This window comes from Balaenoptera ricei, chromosome 3 (genome assembly GCF_028023285.1).
Source record: "Balaenoptera ricei isolate mBalRic1 chromosome 3, mBalRic1.hap2, whole genome shotgun sequence".
NCBI classification, from domain to species: domain Eukaryota; kingdom Metazoa; phylum Chordata; class Mammalia; order Artiodactyla; family Balaenopteridae; genus Balaenoptera; species Balaenoptera ricei.
In genome coordinates, this window is record NC_082641.1 from 14,005,937 (window position 1) to 14,022,172 (window position 16,236).

The 16,236-nt window shown below is 40.8% G+C and overlaps 1 protein-coding gene across 1 annotated transcript in view; it reads right to left on the reverse strand.

Moving 5' to 3' along the window:
• MYO10 (myosin X) overlaps nt 1-16,236 on the reverse strand; it is a 214,324-nt gene that overhangs the window by 79,397 nt on the left and 118,691 nt on the right. The window contains exons 5-12 of the mRNA XM_059916137.1: nt 14,524-14,658; nt 12,993-13,117; nt 12,491-12,504; nt 12,287-12,371; nt 11,598-11,701; nt 2,984-3,113; nt 1,540-1,658; nt 446-592 (exon numbers count right to left, since the gene is read on the reverse strand). Coding sequence (XP_059772120.1) covers nt 446-592; nt 1,540-1,658; nt 2,984-3,113; nt 11,598-11,701; nt 12,287-12,371; nt 12,491-12,504; nt 12,993-13,117; nt 14,524-14,658 — 859 coding nt within the window. The remainder of the gene's footprint in view (nt 1-445; nt 593-1,539; nt 1,659-2,983; nt 3,114-11,597; nt 11,702-12,286; nt 12,372-12,490; nt 12,505-12,992; nt 13,118-14,523; nt 14,659-16,236) is intronic.

The window sequence follows — 16,236 nt, forward strand, 5'->3', positions numbered from 1 at the left end:
ATCATATGATATCACTTATATGTGGAATCTAAAAAAAAAATGGTACAAATGAACTTATCTACAAAACAGAAATAGTCATAGATGTAGAAAACAATCTTATGGTAACCATGGGGGAAAGGGGGGGAAGGATAAATTGGGAGATTGGGATTGATATATACACACTACTATATATAAAACAGATAACTAGTAAGGACCTACTGTAGAGCACAGGGAACACCACTCAATACTCTGTAATGACCTATATGGGAATCTAAAAAAGAGTGGATATATGTATATGTATAACTAATTCACTTTGCTGTACAGCAGAAACTAACACAACATTGTAAATCGACCATACTCCAATAAAACATTTTTTTAAAAAGGCAAAAAAAAAATCTGCAGAGAAACATATCCATGTTCATTTCAAGAGGTTTGCTTAAGATTATCCCACTCGTTGGAAGCATACCTCAAAGTTTTCAAATCCAAAGATGTCAAGGATGCCAACAGATTTGAAGTCATCTTTGCCTTTGATCCTGCTGTTGATCTTCTTGATCACCCACTCGAAGCAGCGTGCGTAAAGTGCCATGGCCAAGGAGTCCCTGCTGTCTACTGCCTGTGGGTTGGGGAGACAGGGCCACGGTGCCCAGATGACCCCAGGCAGCCCAGAAAGGCTAGTCCATCCCCGCCCCACTCGGGAGACACACTCACTCAACATCTAGCACCCCATGTCAAGTAAGCCAATACCATCTAGGCAAACACAGCTGTCTAAAGAAAGGGTAACCTGGAGCTCGCTTATTTACTTTACAGCAGGATTCACCAAGAATTCCTTGAAGTACCAGGCTTTCAAATTCAACTTTATATACTGAGTTATAAGAAAGGATCTGAACCCGTAGCTACAAATTTTATCAGGTTTAAAACAATAATTAAGACCTGACCTCTCTCATTATCATCTTCTCATATTTTACTCTGTACACATAAAAGTTTTCTTCATGGAATGCTTAGCATTTTTACTTATCCAGTCAAGAAACAGCTATGAGATGGGCTAGCACATATAAGAGGCTCAAGGCAGTAGCAGAAGCAAAAATAAGTAATACAACATACTGTTGCACTGTTTTCATTAATAATAATAATAATTATTATTATTACAGCTAATGTTTAATTCTTACTCTGCACCAGTCATTAAGCATTTAGCATATATTTTTTTATTATCATCCTTACTAGAATCCTATGAATTAGGTATAATTATCCTTGTCTTACAGAGGAGGAAACTGAGGCACAGTGAATAAATTTCCCAAGAACAAAATATAATAAGCCGAAGAGGCAAGACTCAAACTTGGGAAATGTCCATCAGGCCCATTTCTCCTAATGACTCTGCTACACTGTCTCTAAGAAGACAACTGAACCACTTTGTCTATTCCCCTCAGTGTGGATGTCTTCTTTATTTTGATCCTGAGCCAAACTCATTCAAATGGTTCACTGCAGCTACTTATTCGAATCAAAGCCACAGATCTGCAGATCCAGGAGCATCTTTAAAAGTTGCTTTGAGGGCCACACGCGTACCTGTTGAACGTTGAGAGGCGTAAGGATCTCCTCCCCCCGGAGGGACATGGATCTCTGGGTCAAGGCGTCTGTGAGCTGTGCCGGGTCCAGCCCAAGTAACTCTGCAGACCTGCCCAAGGCTGGGGAGGAAGAACAAGGCAAACGTGGACACACAGGCCATGGGACCCCGAATGGGTGCAAAGCCAACTCCACAGAGCGACACAGTAAAGCAGAGAATATTCCTAAGTCCCTCAGGCGAGACCTATAGGACACACGTTCTACTGGTAGGTTATTCACTCCTTTAATAAGTCTTAGGTTTACAGCAAAGAACCTGGTCCAAAGACCCTGAGGCGGGTTCCCCAAGACCCTCAAGAGGTTCGCAAGGTCATAACTATTTCAATAATAAGACTTAAGATGTTATTTGATTTTTCACTCTCATTCCCTCACCAGTATACAGAAGAATATTCCAGAAGCTACATGACATGAGGTAGCCCAACACACTGAAGGCAGAAGCAGGAGAATCCAGCTGTCCTCTGTTATATCAGATATTGTAAAAATTTACAAAATCGTTAGACAATGTCAGTCTTCACTGATTTGTTTTGGTTTGTTTTGGAAGACGGTCTTTCAAATAAAATAATGATATTTATTGTAATATATGCAATGGGTTTATTATGGTTATTTTAGAGCGAATTTATTTTTTTTAAACTGCCTCTGTTTTAATTTCTAATGCAGTAAACATCAACAGATATGACCCACAGGAACAAAAGCTCTTCAGAATTCTCTGTGATTTTAAAGTTATTAAGAGGCACTGGGACCAAACGTTTGAGAACGACAGGCCTCAGCCCTGGGCAACTCTACGGCTACTCTGAACTTCAACTCATCCAATTCCCAGCCTCCACGCCCTTATCCACTGCGTCTATCAGAAAAGTTTAAAAAATAAATCACTCTAGGAAGATAACTGATATTGTTATGTGTATATTAACTCAATCTTGACAACACGTCTCTGTCGTGTGCTTCACAGATGAGAAGTCACAAGTATTGAAGGGATAAGTAACCCGAGGAAACAGCTTGTGGCAGAGCTGGGCTATGAACCAATCACTCTGGCTTGAAAACTAATGGTCTTAACCATTCCACTATGGCAGCCTTCAATAACCATGAATAGCTACGGCAACACTTATGCCTGATTCATAACATTTCTCCTACATCCAATTCTTGTCGCTCCTATTTCCTCTTATTGGGCCCGCTGTCCTTCTTTCTTAGTAAACTTGAGAACACAGCCAGTAATCACTTGTCAGATGCTTTGACCCTTTATTAGCTGACCGTTCACATCAGATACAAAGTTCTGTAGCTCTTACTCAAGGGCTCGAAAAATTTTTTCTGTTAAAGGCCAGATAGTAAGGATTTTAGATCTATGTTTCCTATGAGGCAAAAGTCAAGGAAGTAAAGGCGGGAGGAGCAATCTTACCTGTTTTGAAGGAAACTTGTGCTCCACCAGCAGTGATAAATTCTATGTTCCCAAGATGTAATATACCAGCAAGCAACCTCAAAACTTCCCGAACTTCTTCCTTGCTAAACTGCATTACCTCCATTGCCATCTAGAAGAAAATAAGGTATTTAATTTTTAATCTGTTTTCATACTAAAGAAAATGAAAAATGCTCATTACTCAGTAAAGTTATTAAGTATTATTCTCAAGGCAAGAAAGCAAGAAATAGATGTATGCCCCCTTTTTAAAAGATTTTTTAAAAATTTATTAATTAATTCATTTATTTTTGGCTGCGTTGGGTCTTTGTTGCTTCATGTGGGCTTTCTCTAGTTGCAGCAAGCGGGCTTCTCATTGCAGTGGCTTCTCTCGTTGCGGAGCACGGGAGCTAGGCACATGGGCTTCAGTAGTTGTGGCACGCAGGCTCAGTAGTTGTGGCTTGCGGGCTCTACAGCGCAGGCTCAGTAGTTGTGGTGCACGGGCTTAGTTGCTCCGGGGTATGTGAGATCGTCCTGGAGCAGGGCTCGAACCTGTGTCCCCTGCATCGGCAGGCAGATTCTCAACCACTGCGCCACCAGGGAAGTCCCACCCCCTCACTTTTAAATGATAAAGACTTTACACGGGTACACATAAAAGAAAAGCGTGACATTAAGAAAGAATTGTAGGGCTTCCCTGGTGGCGCAGTGGTTGAGAATCTGCCTGCCAATGCAGGGGACACGGGTTCGAGCTCTGGTCTGGGAAGATCCCACATGCCACGGAGCAACTGGGCCCGTGAGCCACAATTACTGAGCCTGCGCGTCTGGAGCCTGTGCTCCACAACAAGAGAGGCCGCGATGGTGAGAGGCCCGCGCACCGCGATGAAGAGTGGTCCCCACTTGCCGCAACTAGAGAAAGCCCTCGCACAGAAATGAAGACTCAACACAGTCATAAATAAATAAATAAATAAATAAATAAATAAATAAAAGAACGCGAATTTCTAAAAAAAAAAAAAAAAAGAAAGAATTGTAGAATACTTAGAGATAACCCAATCAGTAAGATAAAAGTAAATACCTGCTTTACATACAAGACTCCTATTTATGCCACAAAAGAATTACCCCAGAGTCACAGTAATGATGGTGACAAAGAAATACTTTTTCTACATGTATCAAAATGTAATGGAACATTTATTATTTTCCTACACATAAAAAATGGTGGTGGGGGGGATACTTCATGAGACTCCTCTAGTGTAAACTTTGGGGACTTGTCTTAATTTTAAAGGCAGTAGGTGGAATGAAATTCTCTATCAGGGGCTGGACAGATAGGAGAGTCTACTGTTCCTTTTATAAGAGATGCTGACGGAAAACCTGAGTGGATCTAGATCTGTCTTCCCTGAACAGTCATCACATCGCTATTTTCCATTTCTCCAAAGGATTTTTCAAGTCTTATTTTGGCCTCTGGATACTAAATGGAAGTTAACATAATGCTGATTTGGGAAAAATAAAAATAAACAGGCACCTACAGGGGCTTTGTTCCCCAACAAGTATCTAAGCTGAAGCCAGGCATCTTCTGAATCAGATCTAAGATTTGCTCATTTTCTCTTATGAGTTGGGAGCCATATTCTCACCAGAAAAAGAGCTAAATACCCCACCTCAAACACACACACACCGCACACACGCGTGAACACACAACTGAGGACAGAATCGCTGGCTATACTGATGAACATAAGCTACAAAGAGAACTCGGACCCATAATTGTTACAATGACCACAGGAGATGGGGAAGAAGGAAGCCACACAGCCCTTTGAAGCCATAGAAACTGCAAAAGGAAATGACTGATTTTAAAATGTGAAGAGTTTAATTTCTTTACAAGGAAAAAAACAAAGCCAGAAACAAAGGGCAAAAACAACAGACAGGGAAACAGAATTAAAAGAAAAAAATTGTAAAGCAAGGAGCAATAGCTATATTAAGAGACACATGAGCAATGAAAATAAAATAGGCACTTCTTGTAAGAGGAAATGCAAATCCACAGAGAAATCTTTTCCTTCCTAGAAATCCAACATGCACAAATTGAAGAAAATGAGATAACTTCTATTAAATTAGCAAAAATTTTTCTGAATGATAAAATGGGTGAAAGTGAGGTATATATGCACTGGTCACTGGTAGTATAAGTTAGTATAATCTTTTTGGAAAACAAGATTATGGGGCAGCACTGTGCTGGGCCACATATGTACATAATCTTATAATGTTCAGAGAGGTTACTTAACTTTCTCAGGGTTACACAACCAAGATTCAAAGTCAGGCCTGATGAACCCAAAGTCTAGGAACTTACTGTCTATCCAGCTCTATGATTTTTTCTTTTTATGTCCTTAGAAAGTCCATCTCCTGTGTAATCTCCCTTCACTGCAACACTGGAGATTTGTTCTGGGAAAATCTCAACAGGAAAGAAAGTTTTGTAAACTATTCACTACAGTGTTTTCTTAACAACACTTTCAGAGAGAAAAAAAAATCTAGCTCTCCTACAATCAGACAAGTCCAATATAGCAAATGAACTTGTTAGAACAGTATATAGTTTTTAAAGGAAATTATGAACATTATATAGAAACGATATTTATGATAGCTGTATACAAAAAGTAAAAAATTATTTTTGTAACTAATTTTTTCAAGAAAATCATCTGGGAAGAAAATCTACAAAATTAAAAATAGTTGCCATGTTACTGCTGGTAGGTTAATGGACACTGCATTCGATGATGTCTTTTAATGTTGTTGACACGTTTTTACTGTAACAAACAAGTCTCTTAATGGATGAATGGGTAAATAGATTGCTGTCTATTAAGTGGAATACTACTCACCAGAAAAAGAAAGAATTGAGTGATGTGTGGTTTGGATGAGTGAAAGAAGCTAGACACAGGAAAATAGATTCTGTATGATTTCATTTACAGGAAACTCTAGAAAAGACACACTTTCCTAGGTTTCCTAGGGCCGGGGCTGGGGCTGGGATTGTCTAGGAAGGGGGACAAGCAACTTTTAGGGTGTAGAACTGTCCTTTGGTTTGACTGTGGTTGTGGGTATATGGGTGCATAAATTAAAAATTCACTTTATACACTTTCCATGAGGGCATTTTATTATAGGTACATTATAACGCAATAAAATTGACTACAAAAAATTAAAAGACAATGCATTGTTTAACCAAGGTAGAGAAGACTATCATTTCATGGGTACAGACAGAAACTGACACAAAGAAGAGGAACTATTAGCCTAGTGCTTATCAATCTTTAAAAGCCTATGGGAAAATAATTATTCAAATTTACTTATTCTAAAAGCAAAGAAATATGGCTAAGAAATACAGATTATTTATTATGCTCAAGACTTTTAAAACAGTGGTAAGGACCAAATCAGACCTCAGCAAAATAATTATAAAGCACCTATGCTGTGAAAAAGTTAATATTTTCCCTTTCTATGACTAAAGTTTTCCTCATGTATCACAAGACATATTCAACACTAATTTATAAAAATTTTCTAAGCTCATTTTCGGATGACCACAGAAATGAAAATTTTCAGTTTAAGTCACCTGCCTGGACTCTATATAACACTAAAGAAGTAATATCTTCCATAGACTCGTGGTTGCCATGGGTGGGGGGAAGGGGGGAGGGCGTGGGGGAGGGTTGGAGTGGGAGCTTGGGATTAGTAGATACAAACTAATAGATAAACAAGGTCCTACTGTACAGCACAGGGAACCATCTTCAATACCCTGTAATAAACCATAATGGAAAACACAAAAAAGAATATATTATATATGTACAACTGAATCACTTTGCTGTACACCAGAAACTAACACAACATTGTAAATCAACTACACTTCAACTAAAAAAAAAAAAATCTCCTCTATACCTGTGTTAAAAAAATAAATAAATAAATAAAAAAAAGATCTTCAAAACATTAGTTCCCAGTAGCAGACAATATCAAACTGTAGAATGAAAAATATCAAAAGATAATCTGTGAAAAAAATTCTTGGTTAAGTTCTGAAAATACATACAAAGATTACATATGGAGATATGAAAGCAAGTGAATAAAATGGGCTCACTGTATGAACAAATTTGTGACTTCTTCACTTTCAAGTTTAACTCTAAGCGAATTAGTTAATTAGTTAGGAGTGGGGTGACAAGTGGCAACTGCATTAATCAGACCATGGGGTAATTTAATGGCTGCAAACAATTATCGCCAGCGTGGGCACAGTGGCTAAACCCGCCAGCAAGAGTCTCCACTCATTGTCTCCTACTGTCCTATTTACAGTCTTTTTAGTAGCAATCTCCACCCCTTTGGCAAGAGTAGCCCCTTTAAGCCTTCTTTTTTAAAAAAATTTTTATTGAAATATAGTAGGTTTACACTGTTGTTAAGCCTTTATCTTTTCTCAACAATATGGCTCAAGACTCAAAAAAAACCCCTGGGAAATTCTCAGCACAGTTCAGAAGCGCTAAATGGCAATTTAGTTAAAAAACTGGCACAAAGTTATACAAAATGTTTTCAATAAAGTCTTTATTAAGCACATAGAAAACAGGTGACTGTGAAGGTGTGTGCCTGGCGGGGTGGTGACGACAAATACATGATAGAATCCCAACCGCTAAGGACGAAAGGAAGGAAGGCAGGCTTTTCACGCTAGAAACAAATAGGGAAGAGGGACGGATTTCAGGTCCAAAAGATACATCCACTCAGGGTCTCAGCGGTGAGGTGGGGAGTGCCATCCAAGGGAGCCAAGGGACCTCAGGTGAGTCGTGAACAAGTGAAATGAATAAAATGGTGGGGGGGAGGCTTGTTCTGGGCACAGTAACTCACAAGTTAAGTTCTTTGGTAATTCATTGTGTAATTTTCTATTAGGAAAGATGATGTTATTTTATAATATAAAATTTGCTTCTACTCCCATATTGTCCAACACTGAACGAGACTGGGGTTTTTTAATTTTTTAAATTTTATTATTATCTTTTAAATTTATTTTATTTATTTTATCTTTGGCTGAGTTGGGTCTTCGTTGCTCCGCGCAGACTTTCTCTAGGTGAGCGGGGGCTACTCTTTGTTGCGGTGCACAGGCTTCTCATTGCGGTGGCTTCTCTTTGTTGTGGAGCATGGGCTCTAGGCGCGCAGGCTTCAGTGGTTGTGGCATGTGGGCTCAGTAGTTGTGGCTCGTGGGCTCTAGAGCACAGGCTCAGTAGTTGTGGCGCATGGGCTTAGTTGCTCCGCGGCATGTGGGATCTTCCTGGACCAGGGCTCAAACCCGTGTCCCCTGCATTGGCAGGCGGATTCTCAACCACTGTGCCACCAGGGAAGCCCGGAAGGCGGATTCTTAACCGCGCGCCACCAGGGAAGCCCGAGACTGAAGTTTTAACTGTGGCAAAACTGAGCTATAAAGCCAGCCCTTTATTATTTATTTTTAATTTTTATTGGGGTATAGTTGATTTACAATGTTGTGTTAGTTTAGGTGTACAGCAAAGTGAATCAGTTATATGTATACATATACCCACTCTTTTTTAGATTCTTTTCCCATATAGGCCATTACAGAGTACTGAGTAGAGTGCCCTGTGCTATACAGTAGGTCCTTATTAGTTATCTATTTTATATATAGTAGTGTGTATATGTCAATCCCAATCTCCCAATTTATCCCTCCCCCCAACATGCCCTGGTAACCATAAGTTTATTTTCTACATCTGTAACTCTATTTCTGTTTTGTAGATAAGTTCATTTGCAGCCTTTTTTAAGATTCCACATATAAGCGATATCATGTGGTATTTGTCTTTCTCTGTCTGACTTACTTCACTCAGTATGACAACCTCTAGGTCCATCCATGTTGCTGTGAATGGCATTATATTGTTCTTTTTTTATGGCTGAGAGCCCTTTAAATCTTTATAATATCTGACTCACGAGGAGTCAACTTATGGATGCATGGACTCACACCATCAAAAATCCATGGGTACACCCAGCAAGACCTAAATGGTCAGGAAACCCCAGTCCTGGTCCATGGCCAGGCACGCCATTAACATTCAATATTTGTGGAGTCAAAGAATGAAGAGATTATCACTCATCAAAGACTCTTGTTACTCCCCCACGCATTTCATCAGCCACCATTCTGGTGTGTCAAACACAGGCAGTAAAAATAAATTAGTTGCTACTACTGACTTGAAATAGCTTCATCCTGACTCAACAATTTATAGTGCAACTTGGAAGGCTGCGGAAAAAATGGCTATGAAATTTAGCATATGTTCACCATCTCTGCCCCCGGAAAAACTAGGTTCCTTAAAATGGCTCAGGATCCCTCACAGGTACATATTTATATTAATGTCAGTTGGTATCAACAAGGAATTCTAAAAATACATGAATTCTTAATGAAATAAGCAAAATTCTTAAAAGGTCCTATTGCCAGAGTATACTGACATTAAAGTTGATAAAAAGGAATAATGGGTTTTTTTTTTAGTAGCTGAAAATACCAGAGGTGACATTTTCATATGTAATTCACAGAAACAATCTCTCTCCGTTAACATTTTAACACATTCTTCAAACAAATGTCCTTGAGTCCCAATAGAATGTGGTCTCTTCCCTTCCTTTAATCTCAAAACCTCTGGGAAAAGGAGCTTTATGGAATTAAAGTATGAAGATACAAATTTAAATGGTATTTGATTTTGGAAAGAAATAAAGACAAATTACATGATAAAACAACATAGCATAGTCTATTATGCTAATAATAGCATAATCTATCCCAATTGTCTTTATTTCTTCAGCAGAATGTAGGGATTATATATATGGACACTAAAAAGTAACTGCAAAGTAAATATTTAAGAATCTATAAATAGAATTCTTATAAGTCTGTTGTGTACATTCATTATGTCAATTTCATGTGTAAATTTTTCTTCCTTTCTAGATGACATGACCTTTCATAGTAGGACCAAATTTCAAATGCCAAAACCTATCATTTCAATTTAAAAATAAAAGCTAGCAATCACTGAAAACAGGCCAAGCTCCACAAGCTTCCTTATAGCTACGAGAAAGAGCAAACAACTGTGAATCAGAAAACAATGCCCCAAGAGGAAGCCATCAGAGTACCCTCTCTCCAGGCACTCCCAGGACGAGGGAGGGCCTCCCTGCCCACTGGCTCACTGTGGCCAGTGAGCTAGTCAGTATGGCCCTGCAGTGACACTGCAACTTGAATAATTGGGAGTCTGTCTACCACTGCAAACAACCACCTTCCATCACAAAGTAAATGGAGAAAGCTCGTGTAGTTAAAGAAGTCCAGGGCGCCAAAATAAAATTGAGAAAGAAAATTTTCAATACTTAAACATCTCTTGAAGTCCAATTTGCAGGGCCAAATCCTATGCCGCCTAGGGTAGGTACACAGCAAAAGGTGCTGTCAGCGGGAGGCTTTTTGTTAATAGGATGAAGGAATGAGAGATGACAGAGACACCTCTCTATGTTATAAATGGCAGAATGCGACATCTTTAAAAGAAAGGCTGAGGGGAAGATGATCACGATATTATAGCCTCGTCTGTTTTTAATTTCATTTTCAGTTTAAGGATACATACATTAGATGTGGGGAAATGATGTGTGATATATATCCATTTAAAAATATACTTGGATTCCATTCCAAGAGGCATTCTTATGAACACTCTAGAAAAGTAAGTGGGGATATAGAACCAAGTTGTCGACAACAACTAGAAAGACAAATCTGGGTGCAAGTAAAGCAGTGACTGACTACCTACCTGCCTCCTGGTTAGAGTGTGGGATTTGGAGTTAGTTAGACTGTGTCTAGATACAGGCTCTATTAGGTGCTGTGTGTGGTTAGACTGGTCACCAACCTCTCTGAGTCACAGAACATAGACAACCATAGTTCTACCCTCACAGGGTCGTTAGAAGCAGAGAGATGGTAAGTCCACAGAGTAGGCGCTCAGTCGGTGTTAGCTGCATTTATGATGAATCAGTTCTAGATCCGCTGACTCCAAATGCTGAACTAACAACTCTGGCAAAGGAACTGAGACCATGCTGATGAAATCTACCAGCCCCACTCAATCAGGCGGGGCTGTTAATAATGCTCGATGACCAGGCTTCCTAAATGCAGTCACTTTATAACAAAGTCCCGGGAAATTTGAGAACTGCAGGAAACCGCACAGGTCCACACTGCAGAGTCTTAAAATGATCACTTCTGTGTGATCAGAATCGGTTACCAGAATAAGTCTATGAGAACAGGATGAGACCCGAACAGTCACCTGGTCTAATTGTTGACAGATTTCTTTTTAACTGCAGAACCAATTATTCAAAAAACTTTTTAATTGTAAGCCCCGAAACAGAGGATCTGCTTGCTCCAGTCCCAAACCTGTGATTTTTTTTTGTTTTGCTTTTCTGACCGCTATTCCAAGCCAACCACCCATCTGTCCTGAATGTCAGACATTCACCCATCTTCTAAAGAGAGAGGATTCCCTTCCATGACTTGGAACAAGAAGAAAGGACCTATTCTCGCACAGCAGTACAAATGTGATTTCTTTTTTTATTAAAAAAATTTTTTTGAAGCAGAAATGAAAGCTGTCACTTTCTTTTTTTCTTATTTTGGTCACCTTTAATAAAGGAAAATAGGAAAGTAACTTACAATAACTTCCCTAAAGGATTCCTGGTCACTGATTGTCTTATCTCCTACACATCCAGATTGATTCAAGTAGTGGTAGTTTTCTGGCACAGATAAATAAAATCCTTCTACAAAAAGAAAAAGAAAAACACAACATCAGTATTTGGCCAGGGTAAGACATAATTTAAAAGAGTTTTCACTTTGCAACTTTATTTTTTAAAGTACAAAAATAATTCTATGCTCCTAATGGTCCACTATTAAGATTAAAACATTCTCTCTTAATCATCATCTAGGGAAAATAGAATTATTAAATTCGATGGGATGAAGAAAATGTTACTGAAAAAGTAACTGATGAGGATCCTGTGTTGACTGGTGTTTTAAAAATCAAATGTTTAGAAATTAGCGTTATTTGGGTGTGACTTAAAAGTAAAACCAGTTGTAATACATTATGTATTTTTCACAAATATTCTTTAAATCAGAAAAGAACGAAGATTCCAAAACAAACCAAAAGAATTCACAATTTCTCTATTGATGATTTTCCCCCTACGTTATCTGGCTCTAAATGAACGCAGTGTCTTTGGTCATCTCACACATTTCGTTTCAATTGGTGGAAGAGCAACAAAGTCCAAACAGATGTCTCCTCATTCACAGATGGGTTTAAAGGCAAAACGAGCTGCTAGCGCGTATGTCTCTGCAGCTGTCCCATCACTCACCTTTCTCTTCATGCTCTAGCCCTGCCAGCAGCGCATAGAATATGTGATAATTCCTTTCCCCGGGATTTTGCCTTACTACTCGGTTCTGTGAAGGGAAATCAGATTTCTGTTCAGAGATGTTTCCTCTGCTTAATGACCATGAGCCAGTAATTGCCGAAAACAGTTATTGTGAGAGAAAATGTGAATTAAATCACGTTTACTTACTTTTTCTAATAAATCTTCATGTGAAAAGGAATGGCAAGTCAAGGAACAAAACAAGGATACAGGAGGCTCAATTAGTCTTTCGTTTTCTATTCTTTGTTGCCCAAGTAATTACAATTTCCTGTGTCTTGGACATTGAGACTTCTGGTGTAAAAGGTAAGCAAACAGAACAGACTGTTTCATCAAAATCCAATTTCAGACATGACACACGTACCCAGGAAGTATCACACTAGTTAAAGAATTGATTTCAAACAACAAGTATATGATGTTTGGTTAGGAGTCCAAATTTGCAGATTAGGGACATGATATCAGAACTTCCCCAAAGAAAGATGGTTCCTTATCTCCTAGGATAATTAACAGGTCAAGCACAGTAATACTGGAGAAGTAACTAGGTAGAACCAGAAAGAAATGTTTCATATCCTATATCGGTCCTTAGGATAAGCAAGAACAGTTTCCACTAGAAAGTCATAGTACTATAGACCAAAAGCTAAACGAAACAGGATACAATCTACGATTCTCCCGCCCTGGATATTTCCCTTCTGGCAGATGTTCAGCTGAACAAACTTCCCGAAGCGACTAGAGTTGTTGTTATACACAGTCTTGGCGTTGCCGAAGGCTTCCATGATGGGGCTGTGAAAGAAGCCAGGACAGCAGCGAGTGTTAATTAGGGTCCATCTAAAACTGGCGACGACAGTCCTCACCGATGGCAAAGCAGACAACTGCAAGAAAAATCTGAAATCAAAGGGACTAATGGCCATCATGTTTATTTACACAAGAGCCAGATTTTCCCAGCACTTGCTGAAATGGGTTTATAATGCGCATCCATCTCGGGGCAGAGAACTCGCAGCTGGGTGTGCGGGCAGAGGATGCTACAGAGAGTCAAGGAGACCACGATGGCTGGTCCCCATACAGATTAGCCTATATACGCGAGCCAGGGGTTGCACAGGAAAAGCCCCCACTTGAATTCTAGGAAGTGAAAAAGTCCCAGCCCTGGAAATTTCACCCATTTGTTGTATGTCTCGGGGGAACATACAACTTCCTTGGGTCTCCTCCGACTGTAAAATGTGGTCAGACTAGGTCAGGGGTCAGCCATCTTTTTCTGTAGAGGATCAAACAGTAAATACTTTTGGTTTTGTGGGCCATGTGGCCTCTGATGCAGCTACTCAGCTCTGCCACTAGAGCTCGAAAGCAGCTGTAAACAATACACAAACGAGGGTATCTGTGTTCCTATAAAGTTTTATTTATCAAAACAGGCCGAAGGAGGAAGATGAAAACGGTCTAGAGACGGATGGTGGTGATCGCTGCACAACAATGTGAATGTACTTCACGCCACTAAGCTGTACACCGAAAAATATTGAAAGTTATACATTTTTTGTTATGTGTATTTTAGCACAATTTAAAAAATAAATTTTGAAGGCTAAAAAAAACAAAACCCAAACAGGCTGCAGGATACCGGCGTCAGGCTGAAGTTTGCTGACTCCTGGACTAATTTCTAAGTAATAGGACCTGTAAAGTCCCTACTGGTTCTAAAACCTTACAAGGCACCAATCAGACACAGGGCAATTACACATTTTAATTAGAATTTCAGAGGCTACTGCACCATGGCCCTCTTTCAAAGCTCTGAGGTCACTGCCATTGATGTGGCATTGTTCTGCAACATGAGAGGCTATATAGCGCCATTGCGCTCATAAGATGCCTCCAAAGATTTGACCACCAAGCCCTCTGTGATGTGGTGGACGGAGGCTGGAATTTCTGCCGATAACGAGGCCTCCCAACAGCCAGTCAAGGGCTGCCAGGTAAGAGGCAGCTGCAGAATGTGCCTCTCACTCAGTCACCAACTCAAACGTGGTGCAGCGATGGGGGCTCGGGTCATTAGACCTGTGTGTGTATGGAGACTTTTCCTTGAGGAATCGTGAAAGCCAAGTCAAGAAAAAGAGAAGAGAGCACCCCGAGTTTCAACTTCTTCCTTAAATAAGCCAAACGGTGAGGAAAGTGAATCCTATTAGTTGGAAACGAGAAACACGATGGCCAAATACCTGCTCTCAAGAATGGCTTGTTCAACGCACGACGTCTTCTCCTTCGAGGACAAGTCCAGAGACTGCCGACTGATGGCTGATAAAAACTTGAGGATCAACTTAGTGCTTTCGGTCTTACCTGCCCCGCTTTCACCACTGAAAGACAACATGCAGAAATTTGTGCTTCTAATTAAACAAAAAACAAAACCCCCCAGTTTGGCCAGTATCAGTCCAATTTGTCCACAGAACAACTTTTCTTTTGAATTTTATTTTAATTATTTTTTTATACAGCAGGTTCTTATTAGTTATCCATTTTACACACATCAGTGTATACATGTCAATCCCAATCTCCCAGTTCATCCCACCACCACCACCCGCCTCCGCTTTCCCCCCTTGGTGTCCATACGTTTGTTCTCTGCATCTGTGTCTTTATTTCTGCCCTGCAAACCGGTTCATCTGTGCCATTTTTCTAGGCTCCACATGTATGCGTTAATATACACTATTTGCTTTTCTCTTTCTGACGTACCTCACTCTGTACAACTCTTGAACAGTGGGAAAGAGCTCAAAGTGCTAAGTTACTGAGAAGAGTCCCTCCTCCTGCCAGCTGCGTGGCCTCTGTGTTGCCAATGACTCCCTCAGCCTAAGCAGAAGGTACCACCTTCACGAGGCTCAGGTAATAAGAGGGACAGTGCCTTTCGTGGCAGCTAAGCTCTGCAAAGGCCGGGATTGGTGTTTTGTTCACTAAAGTGTCACAGACCCCTCAACAGTGCCTGGCTGGCGGCAGACACCTAGTAAGCATCTGTTAAATGAATGAACATGTTAGTGGTAACTTTCTGGTAAATACGCACAAAAATGCAATCATTCATGAATACTGAGGGGACAAGGGAATGACCCTGCAGGTACCCGACCCACACTTGGGCACTTTATTCCCATAATAATCCCATGAGGCAGGCGGCGGCTAAGGGCCCGGCTCAGAATTGAACAGCAGGTCTGTCAGCAGCCAGCGTCCTGCAGAGGTGCTGCTTCGGCGATGATTAACGAAAAGTGAACAAAGCAACCTCGGGGCGCTGGAGCTGGGGAGAGTGAGGGGCGAGGCAAATGAGAGGAGTTAATGGGATCTGAGCTGTGTCATAAAGGGTCGGCAAACGTCAGCCAGGCAAAGAGGAAAGCGGAAGGATTCGGGGTCAGACGACCCTGCGAACGAAAGCCGAGAGGCCAGAGGAGCTGCGGGAGGCCTACAGGGGTGGGATTCTGGTCTGGTCAACTGGACCGAGACCAGAGGGGGCAGAGAAAGGGCAAAAGGATCGAGGTCGATGGTTCTGAGGCCACCACAGGAGACAGAAGGCGAAGGCCAAGCCCATCAAGGTCACCCATGAGGAACACAGCTCTGAGGTGGCGCTCCGGAAGGACTGCGGGTCCCTCAGGGAGACCAGCTGCTGTTATGATCTAGGCATGTGGTGGTCAGGCCATGGACAAGTACAACCACGCTGGAGATGAAAGGGAAGAGACGGAGATGAGAGATCTGGAAGGAGAGGCCCAATCAATTTTGTGCAAGGCACCTTACTCGGTACCGCAGGGAGAACAGAAGCAGTAGAAGGGCAAAGAACTTACGAGAAAAGTAAACCCACGGCATAAGTAACGGTACACAAACACCAACACTATCACGGGGTAGCAGGTTCACAACTGCTCAAGGGGGGAGATAAACAGATGAGGCCTCCACAGGTTCTAACGCAG